We start from the raw sequence: 15,148 nt of genomic DNA on the forward strand, positions 1-15,148 counted from the left end.
TTAACTAAATTACAAGGAAGTGTGGAGCAGCTAGAAGAGAAAATAACAAATGAAATCTTATGAAGAGGAGGGTTAATCATAAGGTCAATTGTTGGAGAAGCCATTACTGACAGAAATAGACAAACTTCCTACTTATCACACTGGCATAAACCATGTCTAGTTGCTGGAGGAGACAGTGCTACTTTCAGATTAGAACTTTGGAAAGAAATGGTTTGTGGGTTTTGGATAAAAACACTACTGCTTGCCTACACTGTGGTTTATATTTTTCTCTAATTTGTTTCAAATTGTTCCACTAACTTAAACTTTTACATCTGAACTAATATAGTATGGCTAACTTACATTTAATGAAGTTGTACTATGACTAATTTAATAGAAAAATGATGTTTAAATTTAAGACACTAATGTGTGATAGAAACTCTTGTTTAACTTCCTCAAAGTTTTTCTTTTTGTGAAAAATTCTTAAAGATTTGTCTGGAAATACTATTATGTTAATTCACCTTTTGGATGACTGCTCCTTATTCTGCACCAGGAATTGTTCTTCATCTAATTTACATAAAGGAAGTTATTAGTCAGTTCTAAACTCAGGCAAAATTACAGGCAAATCAACAACTTATCAACAAAAAAAAAAAAAAAGAAGGATTTGCCTGACCTGCATGCTCCATATATGATGAAAATTTGGCCATGCATTCTGCAGAGTTTTTTTCATCATCTAAAGGTCATTATTTTACATTTATAAAGAAATAAGACAGATAAAGTACGTAAAAACCTGCCAGTACTTCTGTTTATAGTTGAAGCATACTATAAAGGGATTAATTACCCTCACTACTTTGTTTAAATTTATCTTATTTGTTATTTTAAAACAATTGTTCACAATACTATCTACAACTTGCAAAGTCAATAACATAATTTTAAAAATGTTACACTCTGTAACACTATGATTGGTGCTCACCATCAAGGAAATGGTGATATTGGTATTAAACATAACCTGTTTCTTCATCCATCTAAACTTGTGACCTCAAATGTTTCTAATAGACCACTGAAAGTGTGTAGCTCAGAAATATGGAATTCCTCTTTAAGGATGCTTGTATCAAGTGGAAATTCTATTGACTCAAACATGATAGATATTTTAATCTTGTGTCACTCTTTAGGAGGAACACCCAGTCAAGAAAAATGTTTGTTGATTTGAAAAATGTTTTCTAAAAATTTTTAAAACCTAATTTCCAATACCAAATAGCATTAAATACTGTAAACACCATAAATTTAATTTATTATACTTCTTTGATGATGCTTCACATGGGTTGTTCTGCTCTATTGGCAATCACTCTTCTGTACATTTCAGTAACATACACCAGCACCAGTAAAATGATAAGTACATCATCCAAAAGACCAAGAAATCCAAACACAGACTCTGGAATAATGTCCAAAGGAGAAACAAAATATAAAGCTGCTGCGCAAAAACACAAGATGATTCTGAGTCTTAGAACCCAGACAAGTCCTCCAACAGAAAACAGCTCAGTAAACAGTTGATGAAGAAGAGTGGGCAGGTCATAAATGTAATCCATCCACTGCAAGAAAGAAAGGAATTGTTATAAGTGGAATTATTGTTGTGAAAAATTATTTGATTGTTGTTTTTTTCACTCCACTCGAAATCACAGGAATTGTTCATTAAATGATTGGACAAAAATCTTTTTCTTTTGTTATTTCAACAATTTTTTTTTTCTCAAATTTAAATGTTAGCTTGATATATTATTCTGTGTGTAACCATCAGAAAGCCGGAATAAAGTTTCTGAGTTGTACAACATTGTAAAAAATCAACAGAGAGTGAGCTTTAGACAAAACCAAAAATTGAACTCATGCACAGTTATCTTTGTGAGGCTGCATTATGAGAGGCAAGTCAGAACTTAAATATTAAAATGCTTGTCCTAATTTTGGAAGATGAAAATAATAAACGATAAATAATATTGAGAGTATACATTATGCTTGATCATGTAATTTACAAAAAAAATTTGTACATACTGTTGAAACACAAGAGGGGTTACTTACAGGTCTTGGTATTCCTGAATATCTACGATTGTACTCATTCATATCATGTCTATGTTGTACTGCTTCTGGTAATGCTCTGTCCTCCTCAGAAAAATTTGAAAATAGAATAGTGACCTGTGAAAAGACAAGAATTAAACTTAAACTCAGGTGTAACAGATTTTGCATTCATGTTTTCCTCCTTGGTAAGATAATTTTGAAAACCAGCCATTGTTTAGGAAATGAGCCTAAGCTCCACTCCTTAGACATAAGGACTGGGTTTAAGTGAGCAGTAATAATCAAGTGTAATAGTGCCATGACTGAGCTGTGTTCTTGTAACTCAAAACTATATTTCCAACAAACTGACCTATATATCAACCAATCAACTGACCTATCTGACTAAAAGATTAGTTCACCAAGGAAGTAAATGACTTTCTGACTGTCTCACAGACTGAATGACTGACTGAATCAATGAGTGCTGACTGACTGTCTGACAATGATGAAGCCCTCACCTGTTGTCTGCACACAGGACAGTTGATAGCACCAAGCCACCTTCCATACCTCCAGTATGTTATTATACATGGGGCTAAGAAAACAAATATATCGAGACTGTCAAAATATTAGCCAGAAAAGAAGGATGAGCACATGGAAACTTGATAACTACACATAAGAAGTCCTGGCATTTTTGTGTTTTTACTTCGAGCGTTATAGTAAAGCGCAGGAAGAGAAAAACAAACCGAACAAAATCCTCAATTATATCTGTCAAACGATGATGTTACCGTGATAATATAATCGGACATATATGTAAGGGAATTCAAAGAGAGACATACCACAAAAGACATGTCCACAATTGGTAGTGGTACAGAATTTCGTGTCTGTAAGACAAACAGGGCACCGTCTATCAGTAGAATAAGTAACAGGTGGCGAATCAGGCAGAACTGGATCATCATTCGCTCCTGTATCACTTCCTTCTCGTCGGACTCCCAGTCTGTCACGCACTACACGCACATGCTCTTCTTGTAAGGGATGAATGTTTCTTTGTCCTTGGGTGTTGTACAGAATACTAACTAGCGCTATGAGCCCAAGAGTCGACGCCAAACCAATTAACACTTCATCTCCAACACCTTCCACTATTGTTCCTCGAGCGTGAAAGCGAAAATTTATGAGATCAAACAATAACATTAGCGCCATTACCTCTTTCTATTATCTGATCTCATCATACATGACGGTCCTATCCTCTGAAATGAAACTGCTAGCTAGGAAATTGCGGGCCCTTACAATTCATTGATAACTTATCCAGCGGCGCGATATTTCAAGGATTTTGTACTTCGTATAACGCAGTCAGTATTTTCTGATGAAATTTTCTGAAAAAGAGTGGGCTTTATTGTTGCTTTGAAAACTCTTCTCTTCGGAATAATGGGTACTCAGTCCTTGGAGAGACTGGTATTAGAAGGTGTAGAAGAGAGAGGGAGTATCGAGACTTTCGAATTTGCTAAAGAACTCGGGAAAGATCATCAATCTATTGTTGGAAGTGTGAAGAGCATCCATGCTCTCGGGGATGTAAGTGTGTTCCTTGTGCAATGGGGATATTTTATCGGTAATTTAATGAGAAAGATATCAGTAAATGGTGTTTTTCCGGGTGATTTTATAGGTGATAAATGTTGAACAACGACAAGCCGAAGGCTGGGTACTGACGGACGAAGGAAGTGAAGTGGTAGAGAAAGGTAGCCATGAGTTTCTGGTGTTTAAAGCTGTTCCACCAGAGGGATTACCTCAAGCGGAAGTAAAGGTATTCTATGAAATAGATTTTTGTGTGGCAGTTATTTGATCTCTTTTTATTTTGTGTGCACCGAATGAAGGAAACTCTCTTTACTTCCTTTGTTTTGATGAAACTCCACATGGATTCTAAAGAGCAGGATGGATGGGAGGCTCCAAATTCCTTTTGACAGGGTTGGGATGGCCTCCATGATTAATTATACCAAAACTGAAGTTAGCTGTGGTAGAAGGCTGCCTCTATTTTCATGTGTCATTTCTGAATATGCCTGTAAGGTACTTACAGGAAGTGAGGCATATGAGGACAGATAAATGTCCTAAATACTATCATTTCATCATTATACAAGGCTGAATCCTCTTCCCAAGAAACTCACAATATCACTTCCATAATGTCATTGTTGTTTATCATTTTGTGTTGACAGAAACTCGGCCCACATGCCAATGTTGGTTTTAGTAAAGCTATGTCAGCTGGATGGCTTCTGTTAAACAAGAATGCAGAGGGAGGACCTAGGGTAATGAGGAAGGTGAGAATGAAATACTTGAAACACTTAAGACTTATCTTGTTCTTCACTTTCATAAAGTACACCTTGAATCAGCACTGTACAAGGATCATTCCATCTGTATTTCATCTGAATCTGTATATAGATGTTAAATCTAAACATAGTAGAGGTTATGCTTGTGTCCTCAAACTGTGAGCAGAAAGGATAAGTAAAATAGCTTTTGCAGATACAGGAAAACTAATTTTAATTATTTTTGGGCTTTCTTTCTCCATTTAATCTTTCAAAATATGTTATTGAAGGCTGAGGATGTAAAAGATGATGTCCAACTTGCACTTATAAAAATCAGAGATCAGCAGCTTTCAGACATCCCTGATGCAAAGATGAAAGAATTCAAGAAAAGGAAGCTCATTAAGACACAGTAAGTGCAAATAGTGAAAGATTCTGCCCAGCTTAGGTAAAGGACATTACCTTCTCAGGGCTGTTGACTTTCCAAGTACTTTGGCCTGTAGATTACCTACAAGTCATGTACAGTTTGTTTGCATTTGGTTAGGATCAATGAAACACAAAAGACACTTATACCAGGTGAAAGTACACTCCACCGAGAGTGTCAGCTTTAATTCATACATAAACACAGGGGTATTCAATTGAATAAGTTTCCAATTACATTTTAAGCAATTTTCATTGTTTTTTCAGGGTCATCAAGAGCTTTTATGTGACCAAAGGCACTGAATTTACCACATCACCAACAAAACTAGAAGCTGATTTAACAGCAGACATGCTTGCAAGGTTGATTTCTTGAATATTATGTAAAGTATCATTGTTTTACTATTAAAGTAGACAAGAAAAATTTTACTAAAGATTGAAATAAAATTCAATGAAATTTATTCTCTATTGTGACTTCAGATAACAAGTTATTTATCAATATGTCACAGCAATGCATTTTTATTTTTTATCAGGTGAATTGTGAATATTTTATCCATGTTTACATTTAGTGGTTCTTGGAAAGAGAAGCAATTCAAGCCATACAATTTTGATGCACAAGGAATCACACCAACATCAGGACATCTTCATCCTTTGATGAAAGTTAGAGCACAGTTCAGACAAATCTTCTTAGAAATGGGGTCAGTAGAGAAGTTTCAAAACTGATTCCTTTATGCTGTTAATCCCTTTATACTCTGAGGTCAGTTCAGTTGTAGTGAAGAAGATGAAGACTGCAAATTACTGAGGAGTGGTTGATCTTTTTTAAGGTTTACTGAGATGCCTACAAACAACTTTGTAGAGAGCTCCTTCTGGAATTTTGATTCATTGTTCCAGCCTCAACAACATCCAGCCCGTGATGCACATGACACCTTTTTCATGGCAGGTTAGTGACTACTGAATGTTGCATTGGTTAATAAATTGTCAATTCAGTTCTTCTAATATTTTCTTCTGCTTTTAGAACCAAAGTATGCTAAGCTCAAGGAAATGCCTGAGTCCTATATTGAAAAAGTGAAAATCATGCATGAATCTGGAGGACATGGATCACAGGGGTAAGAACTAATTTTGTAACTTATTTTTTACACAATTCAATTTATACTTTGCAATTTAACAAACATTTCCTTGGCTTTGAAGTCAACCAGAGATAGATGCGCTACTCAGAAATGCAGTAGTAAGGGTACTGGAAAAGCTACAGCTTTGATTGGAAGAATGACAACTATATTTACTTGAATGGCTTTCAGTTTCTGGGGGTGATTAACACTTGATAAATGTGATTGATTTTTCAGATATAAATATGAATGGAAACTTGAAGAAGCCAAAAAGAACATTCTCAGAACTCATACAACTGCTGTTAGTGCAAGGATGCTGTACAAACTGGCTCAACAGGTTCTCAGCAATAGTTTTAGCTAATTTAAAAATTGTTTTAATGTATTTAGCCTGGTTGATGGAGCACAAAGATCTTTGATTTTACTTGTTTGAATATTATTAACTCTAACTTGTTTTTTCACTTTTCAATGTTGATGAATTAAATGTAGAAGTCAACTGAACTATGGTTTACTTGCAGGAAAAATTCACACCAGCCAAGTATTTTTCAATAGATCGAGTGTTCCGGAATGAGACCCTAGATGCTACTCATTTAGCAGAGTTTCATCAGATTGAAGGTGTCGTTGCAGATTACAACTTGACTCTTGGGGATTTGATTGGAGTGCTCTATGAGTTTTTCAAGAAGCTAGGTTAGTTTTAAGTACCACTTTTGGTATTTTTGTCACATTGGTAAAAGGGGATTTACTGTATGAAGCAGAAGAACTACAGTCCATATATCAATTATTTTTTCCAATTCCACAGGAATTACAAAGTTAAGATTCAAGCCAGCATACAATCCTTACACAGAACCAAGCATGGAAGTTTTCAGTTATCATGAAGGTACTCATTAAATAAAAATTCTGCTTCATCAGATTTCATTTATAGACAACTAGAGCTAAATTAGCTGACTAGAACCAATCTTCTGGAGCACTCTAGGTAGTTGACTTCATTCATTTACACTCATTTTTCTTGCCTGAAAAACACTTTCCATAGTCAGTATTGTTTGTGTGGTTATGAAGGTTTACATGATTTATTTACTGTATGTTACAATCAAAGATTTTAAAATTTTCAGGCCTCAAGAAGTGGGTTGAAGTTGGCAATTCAGGGGTTTTCAGACCTGAAATGTTACTCCCAATGGGCTTACCAAAAGATGTGTCTGTTATTGCTTGGGGACTTTCCTTGGAAAGGTAAGTGTTCAGTGAGTGTTATCTGTTATTAAACTTATTGTCATGTTGTTTCCCATCTGTATTGCGTTTAAGTGTTAATTACCTTTCACCCCTTTGACTGTTTGTACATTTCATTAGTTGTATTGTGTACTTGTGGTGGATGTTTATATCATTGTGTAGTGTTACACAATTTATATCAATTTGTTAGGTTTTTTGTATAAATTTTGAGTGAAAAGGTTTATCCAATGTTGGCTGATTGCTCTTTATTTTTGATTTACATTCACTGCAGGCCAACCATGATCAAATACAAGATTTCAAACATTCGGGATTTAATAGGACACAAAGTGGACCTTGAATTGGTTCACAAGAATCCCATTTGTCTTCTGGAAAAATCCAATTGAACAAAATAATGTATTCCATTTTAATCTTTGTTAGAGTGATGTTGAATATTTTTACAGAATTCTTGTCTTCACAATGTTACCAACAAGTTGTCAAGTTTCAATGTATGTACTTGAAAAAAGAAAAGTAACCCTTTTTTTTAAAGAAGCAGTAGTATTTTAAACTGGTCTGTGAACCAGTAAGTGTAACACCTGTTCTTTACTTAGCTGTCATTCAGTTGGAATGGGTTTGTGCATTGCATTTGCTTTATAATAAAATTTAAGCTAAAGGATTAACATTAATTTTGAAACTTCAGCTTTAGGGCCTCTCCACAGCAGCCAATTTACATTATCAACTCAGTTGACTAAATCAGAGTAAATGAACAGAATGTTAAGAAACTCACATGCAAATTTGAAACTACCAGTAACCCAGAAAAACATCAGACTGATGCTTGTTGCTTTCTTTAACTGTTTAGTGGTTAATGAAACTTTTGGGCCAGTCATTGTCACCCCCTTGTACTCCTCTCCCCACCATTCCCTCCTCTATCTTTACTCCACTGTTACAAAAGTGTGGAGACTGGGGCTTGTGGCTGGGTGATAAAGACTCCCATAAGTCCATCCAAGGAGAGCTGTAAAAGTAATTTGGGGTTTTATAACTTACTGGGGCTCCATATTTACAACAGAGCAAAGTTATTGTGCTATTGTTTTCTAAGCAGAACTTTAGTCTTTTGTCTCGCTCAAAGCTGTTGGGTCCTTTTTTAAAGGTAATTTTTGACATCACAAAAAGACAACAATGCAGTAGATACAGTATAAACATCTTGAAGATGCTACACTTGTTAACACAATTTCAATGTCCACTGCTAAGTAACATTGTTAAATGAATAGTTGGATCTTTTGCCAGTGGTAACTTATAACTTAGCAGAGTTGTGTATAGTGGCAAGAAAAGTCTGCAAATAAAATCTGCATTATAAGATGTCTGATGTGTGATAACTTATTTCTGTATACCTTGTAAGTCTTACTCAATGTTACTTTGTTCAACCAATGAACAGAACAGAGCCAAGCAAGTTTATTGATGGATCAGAACTCTTTATTCACTACTGGCAAACACCACTTTAGAGAGCGGAAATATTAAAGGATGTGGCACCACATGACACCAAAACAATGGAAGTTTCTTTATTGCTGTAACCCTTATATAGTGTTGTACCAAATTGAAAAACAATCAATAAATTGCAAGGTGGGAAGACTTTTGCAAAAAGGTACCTATCATGATTCAGACTAGTGATGATCACATCAACCAGGTTGATTATAAAAATTGCAGGTGTCAGCTTGAAAAACCTTCTATAGTGGCCAGTTACTTTATCATCTCAGCTGATAAAACCAAATTATCTTGAATGCCCCCAGTGATGCAACACCACAGTTTGTTTAGAATGTACCCCCTTTATTCATTTGGTGATGACTAACATTTCATTTCAGCTCTCTGAACAACTTAAACCAATGTTGCCTCTACTGAGCTAGTGGTAAGTGAATACACACAAATGAGTGGGTAAGTACCGGGGTTTCTGCAACTTAGCCCCCTCTTTCAGTCATCCCCCCAAACAAATTGCCTTGAACAAGCAAATGTCATTACCATGTAGGGAAGACAGAATACCTTCCATGGGTGGAAAACAAAGATTTGGCCACACTGTTTGTTAACTCCTACAAATAAATATGCCTCCTTAAATAACATGTTCATTATGTCATATGTTTCTCTTTAAAGGTTAGAATTTTCAACTCTAACTGACATGTACAATTAGCTGTAGACCATAACACTCTATTCTAACAAATGTTCCTCAATGGTTTATAAAGCTTAATAAGCCTTGAACTCCTAGGAAAATACTTATCTTATTTTATTGATTTTATTTAGATTATAAAAGTAACAGTTCATACTGACACTCTCAAATGGCACTATAAATTTCTACAATCAGACATTTAACTGTTTCTGCCTGATCAAAATTGCATTACGGTGAGCATCAAGTTTCTCCACAGCGGCAAGTGTTGCCACTGCTGGTCCAATGTTAGCCAAACCCTCCTCTGTTACATGCTGGGCTGTGATGTGTTTCTGGAATGATGCTGTTGATACACCACTGTACATGCGTGCATAGCCATATGTTGGAAGGGTGTGGTTTGTACCACTTGCATAGTCTCCACAACTCTCTGAAGAATATGGCCCAAGAAATACAGACCCTGCATTCTGTATATCTTTTAAAGAATCTTCAGCATTCTAGAAAGCAAACAAATTATATGATATTAAAACAATTTAAAGGGAAAAAAATTATTTCAGCAAGGTTGTGATTGTTAATTTAATTTTTTCCCCTCCTCTATATGATATAAGCTTCTTCAAACTTCTCTTATTGCCTGTTAACCCTTTACCCCACAAGAGTAATAAGGATCTAATTTCTCCCAACAGTGTCAGAAAATGAAACAGAATGAAGGAAATGATTGCAAACTCAAGAAGCTCCCAATTGTCAGGCAAACTCTCCTTACTATATTACAGGAAATGTATAGAGAAGAGTTTGGAGAATATGCATACTAATTTTAGGGTGTAGAGGGTTAAGTTAGATTTAAACATACAAGGCACATGAGTCACACAGGACAGGAAGAAGCCCTTACGCCTCTTATTATGCCTTTTAATATGTTTGCAACTCTAAGCTTCAAAGCAGTTCTCCATGATTAAATCTTATACCACGGTATGTTTGTACAACTGGTGGGCTCACACACTTGGAACAACATTCAAAGTATCTTGCCCGTTAGCAAACCTTTGTGTTAATGATGAGATGTTCTGGAGCATATTTGTTACTGAAGCACAGAGCCTGACTCATATTTGACACTTTTATTACAAAACTCTTTGAGAGAGACTCTCTGACAATTTTTTCCCGAGGCAGTTTCTTTGCTTGAGCATCCACTTGACTCTAAAAAATTATGAAAAAATAAACTATATATTAATGAGGCACCAATTAAATATCTTATGAAGACTACATTTTTTTTGCCAAAACAAATCCATGTTTTGCTCTTTCACTTAATAACCACCTAAGGGCAAATTAACCCTTGAACTAGAAAAAGTGATTTACATGTAACGTCTCCCTAAAATATCCATACATTATCTAGCAAACAAATAATCTGAATACTCAAACTTATCAGGTAAAAATAAAAATATAATCTGTCACCTGAATCATGGCAAGCTGGTTATCACTCAAATTAACAGCTACCAACACCACTTGACTGTCTGTTCCATGCTCTGCCTGGGACAACAGATCAGCTGCCACAAATGAGGGATCTGCAATTGCATCAGCAATGACCTGTTGATTACAGAAGAACAAGAAAGATATATAAAAAACTGAAGCAAAGATGCATGGAGTACCCAGGATACAAAATAAAGTGATATAATGATTGTACCATTACTAATGGCACCAGAGAAAGACAAGATACTGAGTGTTTTGCACCCAAGGATGGGGGTAGAGATCTACTGTGGGTGTGACATGCACACCAACCCCCATCACTGCTACCCAAATGAGAAACTAGTTAATATTAAGAGTATATATTATAAGTGTAGTTGAACAAAAAAGGATTACGGTGTGCTTCTACATTCATGATGGCAGTGTATGACACCATTGAAAAGCCCTGCTTGGGTCCCTAAGAAACAGTGACCAGCCTCTGGGCCTTAGGGTTAGGCTTTAGTTTATAGATATATTTAATATATCTGACATATCCTTTTTCAGATTCAAGATAACAGAACTCCAATAGATTCTTTTTCACTTAGAGTTATTAAGTAACTAATATTGATTTTACACACCATAACTTCTGATGGTCCTGCAGGCATATCAATACTGACAGAAGCTGAGCTATCATTTTGCACCAACATTTTGGCCATAGTTACAAATGAGTTCCCTGGACCACACAGTTTGTCCACTTTAGGAACACTTTCTGTTCCATAAGCCATTGCTGCCACCGCTTGAGCCCCACCTGACTCAAAAATAAAAATCCTTTGGTGCTGAGCTCAATTACTTAAAAAAAAGAGTAAAATTCAAAGGTTCAATTTTTTCCTCAAAAAAATTAAGAATCTCAATGAACCTGAAGCATTCAGGTTTATTGCATTCAACAATGGGATAACACAAACACCTGATCAAATTCAACCTCTGATACTGTTTTCTTTCCATGACCAATAATTTCAGTACCTGCTAGTAATATTTTGGAGATGCCAACTTTCTTTGCAATGTAAAGGATTTCAAGAGAAACTGAACCATCCTGCTTGGGTGGGGTGGCCAGAATAACCTCTTTGCACCCTGCTACCTGGGCTGGAATACCCAGCATAAGAGCAGTTGATGGCAAAACAGCACTACCACCAGGAACATACAAGCCAACCTGCAACAAACAAATTTCAAACAAGAGCTGTTAACCAGCAAACTATGAAGGGATTGGCAGTGCATGACCCTTAACAGACCTCCAAATAAATCAAAAACAAATTGAAGAAGACTTCTGTTTGAGTTGAAATAAGAGGAAAGAACTTCCAGAAAAACAAGATCCCCTTGACTGATATCAGATGGAATACAATTGATTTATTGTTCATTCAGCAATGCTGAACTGCTATAAATACCATGAGCACACCATACCAGCTAATTTAACCACAAGATGGAATTTTGAAGTGTTTACTCACTCTTTCGATGGGTCGAACATGTCGAGAGCACACCACACCCTTGCATGTTTCTACCACAAGAGGCTCCAGGTCAAGTTGTGCCTTATGGAATTTGTAGATGTTGTTGTAAGCCAAATCAATTGCATCTTTGACCTCCTTATCAAGAACTGGTTCATCTGTGGCAGACATGTTGATCACAGGGCTACTCAGCTTAGCTTTATCAAACCTTTCTGTTAATTCCAGCAAAGCCTTGTCTCCATAAGTTCGCACATTGGTCAAAATCGGTCCCACAATAGCTTCTAGTTTCTCTTTGTCAACCACTGCAGGACGTTTACAAAGATCTTGTAATTCCTTATCACTAAGAAGCTCAAAATCAAAGCTTCTTAAAACAGAGTTTTGTGCACTGACTGTAGATGAGTTAGCTTGGGCAGGAGCATGTACTTTTGTCTTGGTTATAGAATGGTCATTACAGGGAGACAATTTGCCAGGTTTTGCATTACCAGGACGTCGTCTAACCTTGAGTGACCTTTGATCCAGAACTTTTTCAATATCACTCAGAGAAACTCCTAAGAAAAAGGAATGTAACAACAAAATCTGATTTTCTATTTCAAACAAATACAAAAATCTAAAATAAGTCATTGCTTTGCTCAACACTTTTATCATCATCATTACTATTATCATAATAGTTTCTTTACTTCATGGGTAGATTTCCCTCTCTTAAACCAGCAATTCCCCCAATGTCTTAAAACTGTCTCCCTGCCCCCCCTCCAGATATCTGTTTCTCTCTGACATTGACAATCCATAAAAATGTACCCAGCAGACAATCATTGTCACTCATCTTCCCCTTCCCTAAACACAGCTTTTACTCACCTGCCTTGGCACATTTCACTAGTGTGAAATACAAAACATCAGCTGCTTCCCAAGTAATCTCCTCTTTTGTTTCAGATTCACACAATTCCTCTGCCTCTTCACGGATCTTGGCATGCAGCAGTTTACTGTCATTGTACAAGCGACTTGTGTAGGATCCTGGAGGAGCTGACTCTTTGCGGGACTTTAATGTATTCATCAGTAAAGGTAAACCATTGTTATCTCCAAAGCAAGTCCATGTGTTAAGGTGGCAGAATCCTTGTCCAAGCTGACGTACAACAAACTTCAGGGTATCACAATCACAGTCTAAATGAATTTGCAATAAATCCTGCAAACAAAATTTTATTTGAAAAATTCAATCCTTAAGCTCAGACAAGACAAAGATTCTTTGTGTTAGAAAAAGAGAGTTAGCTCCGAAGTTTGCTTTTTCCAAAATCCAAAAAGTAGACTTTAAGGGTGAGAGCTTGCTTTCTTCACCAACTCAGACTTAAACATTATTTTTTTTTCATACTCAAGAATTTACCTGTTGGTTTCCAGATGTTTCCCCTTTCCTCCATAACCCTCTTTTTCTTGAAAAATACACCCCTTTCTTGGTTTTCACTGCTTCTTGAATACTCTCAGAACTTGAATAACACAATCCTAATGCAATATTATGCTCATCTGTCTGAGAATGACAACAAAAAAGTGTGCAGTTTAATAAAAATTAAAGAAAAAAAACTGAGTTATGTTTCACATTGAGTCCCACACCTCTGCCTCATCAGATTCAGACTCTATCATGCATCTGACATCTTATCTTATTTCCTGCTCCGTGATTCTAAGCGAACTTTCTTCAAAATAACTTCCTCGAAACGACAAAGAGCACTATTTTAATCACAAGTAGATTTTTATAATATTGGCCTCTAGTTACATGGCGATATTTTATTCAAGAGCGGCACTGAATGCCATTTTATCTTCAACGACGAAGAAGTCGCTCGGTTGTGAGTTATGGCGCAACATATCTGATCTGGGAATAACACGGCAAAGACCTACACGTCGAGGGACAAGAGCAGGACAGCGCAAACAAAGGCAGATTGGGATTTGCATGGGGAATGGAGCACGCAAGATTCAGCAATTTCCGAACTTTAATGGGTGTTTCTTTGCCAAGAACTTAATCCTTCACAGGAAACCTTATTTACATAACCAACTGGCGAACATATTAAATATTCAAAATGACACCTTTCCACGTAGCAATCTAAACAACTGCATTGTTATAGATTGCACCAAGGAAAACAGAGCAGCCAGTACTGAATGGTCACCCAAAGTTCCTAAGATCATGTTAGCGAATGTCATGTCTTTAGCCCCCAAAATGGATGAAGTTAGCGAGTTTATCACTCGTAATCATATCAACCTTGCGTTCGTTACGGAAACCTGGCTAAAGGACTCTGTGTTGGACACCGTTGTTGACATCCCCGGGTTTGCTATTGTGCGTGAGGACAGGAAGACACTAGAACACGGTGGTGTGTGTGTCTATATTCAAGAAAAACGGTGCAAATATAAACAACTGAACGATTTAAAGTGCTGTGATAATCATGAGACATTGTGGCTCCATCTAAGACCAAACCGCCTCCCCCGGGGGTTTTCCTGCATAATCGCGGCAGTGATCTATCACCCCCCCAAGGCCGATGGGACATCTATCCGGGAGCATTTGTTCCAGTCCCTCGTCCTAGCGGAGACGCGATATCCCAACTGTGGATTGGTCGTCACAGGGGATTTCAACCGCTTGGATATTAAGGGCTTGCTGAATCACTTTCGTCTCCAGCAAATAGTTCAAGTTCAGACCCGGAAGGATGCCATATTAGACTTGGTGCTCACTAACATGCAAGAATACTATAATCCGCCACAAGCCTACCCTCCATTCGGGTTGTCGGATCACAACGCTGTTGTTGTGTCGCCAAAAGATGGTAAACGTGATGTAAACAGAAAGCACGTTGTTAAAAGGCGTGACTTACGTGAGAGTAACAAGGCTGCCTTGGGGAGATATCTAACCTCTATTGATTGGCCTTTATTGTTCGCTCCTACGGATAGTTGCCAGGAAAAGTGGGAGATTTTCCACACTGCTGTACATACAGGGCTTGATATTCTGATGCCTGAGAAAGAAATTCGCACCTGTAGTGCGGACGCTCCTTGGATTGACCATAAGCTGAAGTCAATGATTCTAAAAAGACAAAAAGCGTTCAA

The 15,148-nt window shown here is 36.8% G+C and overlaps 4 protein-coding genes across 4 annotated transcripts in view; 2 read left to right on the plus strand and 2 right to left on the minus strand.

Annotated features, from left to right (window-relative positions):
* Positions 1-119: 119 nt before the first annotated feature.
* Positions 120-3,240, minus strand: LOC131779438 (E3 ubiquitin-protein ligase RNF170). Its single transcript, XM_059095991.2, has 4 exons — positions 2,850-3,240; positions 2,532-2,605; positions 2,044-2,157; positions 120-1,565 (listed from the first exon to the last, which is right to left on the minus strand). The coding sequence occupies exons 1-4, from the start codon at positions 3,208-3,210 to the stop codon at positions 1,290-1,292; spliced, it is 825 nt and encodes a 274-aa protein (XP_058951974.1). The 5' UTR covers positions 3,211-3,240; the 3' UTR covers positions 120-1,289.
* Positions 3,241-3,338: 98 nt separating this feature from the next.
* Positions 3,339-8,368, plus strand: LOC131779435 (phenylalanine--tRNA ligase alpha subunit-like). Its single transcript, XM_059095989.2, has 13 exons — positions 3,339-3,579; positions 3,671-3,808; positions 4,215-4,316; positions 4,592-4,710; positions 4,986-5,078; positions 5,285-5,413; positions 5,540-5,655; positions 5,731-5,821; positions 6,056-6,155; positions 6,334-6,502; positions 6,615-6,692; positions 6,925-7,039; positions 7,308-8,368. Exons 1-13 carry the CDS (start codon positions 3,436-3,438, stop codon positions 7,417-7,419), a joined length of 1,506 nt encoding a protein of 501 aa, XP_058951972.2. The 5' UTR covers positions 3,339-3,435; the 3' UTR covers positions 7,420-8,368.
* Positions 8,369-9,260: 892 nt separating this feature from the next.
* LOC131779433 (uncharacterized) overlaps positions 9,261-15,148 on the minus strand; it is an 8,978-nt gene continuing 3,090 nt past the window's right edge. The window contains exons 2-9 of the mRNA XM_059095986.2: positions 13,455-13,595; positions 12,935-13,259; positions 12,086-12,630; positions 11,607-11,793; positions 11,225-11,394; positions 10,599-10,730; positions 10,191-10,343; positions 9,261-9,655 (exon numbers count right to left, since the gene is read on the minus strand). Coding sequence (XP_058951969.2) covers positions 9,356-9,655; positions 10,191-10,343; positions 10,599-10,730; positions 11,225-11,394; positions 11,607-11,793; positions 12,086-12,630; positions 12,935-13,259; positions 13,455-13,595 — 1,953 coding nt within the window. The 3' untranslated portion in view covers positions 9,261-9,355. The remainder of the gene's footprint in view (positions 9,656-10,190; positions 10,344-10,598; positions 10,731-11,224; positions 11,395-11,606; positions 11,794-12,085; positions 12,631-12,934; positions 13,260-13,454; positions 13,596-15,148) is intronic.
* The window catches only part of LOC136277353 (uncharacterized), a 1,662-nt gene continuing 260 nt past the window's right edge, over positions 13,747-15,148 (plus strand). Inside the window, exon 1 of the mRNA XM_066159372.1 lies at positions 13,747-15,148. This exon is cut by the window's right edge and continues 139 nt beyond it. Coding sequence (XP_066015469.1) covers positions 13,839-15,148 — 1,310 coding nt within the window. The 5' untranslated portion in view covers positions 13,747-13,838.

The sequence above is a fragment of the Pocillopora verrucosa genome, chromosome 12, assembly GCF_036669915.1.
Source record: "Pocillopora verrucosa isolate sample1 chromosome 12, ASM3666991v2, whole genome shotgun sequence".
NCBI classification, from domain to species: Eukaryota; Metazoa; Cnidaria; class Anthozoa; order Scleractinia; family Pocilloporidae; genus Pocillopora; species Pocillopora verrucosa.

Bases quoted from the DNA above. Each gene is read 5' to 3' on its own strand.
- LOC131779435 (XM_059095989.2), top strand. From the start codon at position 3,436: ATGGGTACTCAGTCCTTGGAGAGACTGGTATTAGAAGGTGTAGAAGAG. The intron at 4,711-4,985 runs GTAAGTGCAAAT...TTGTTTTTTCAG, and splicing joins AGGAAGCTCATTAAGACACA to GGTCATCAAGAGCTTTTATG. The intron at 5,822-6,055 runs GTAAGAACTAAT...TTGATTTTTCAG, and splicing joins GGAGGACATGGATCACAGGG to ATATAAATATGAATGGAAAC.
- LOC131779438 (XM_059095991.2), bottom strand. From the start codon at position 3,210: ATGGCGCTAATGTTATTGTTTGATCTCATAAATTTTCGCTTTCACGCT. The intron at 2,606-2,849 runs GTATGTCTCTCT...TTGTTTTCTTAG, and splicing joins TTGTGGACATGTCTTTTGTG to CCCCATGTATAATAACATAC. The intron at 1,566-2,043 runs GTAAGTAACCCC...TCTTTCTTGCAG, and splicing joins ATTCAGGAATACCAAGACCT to TGGATGGATTACATTTATGA.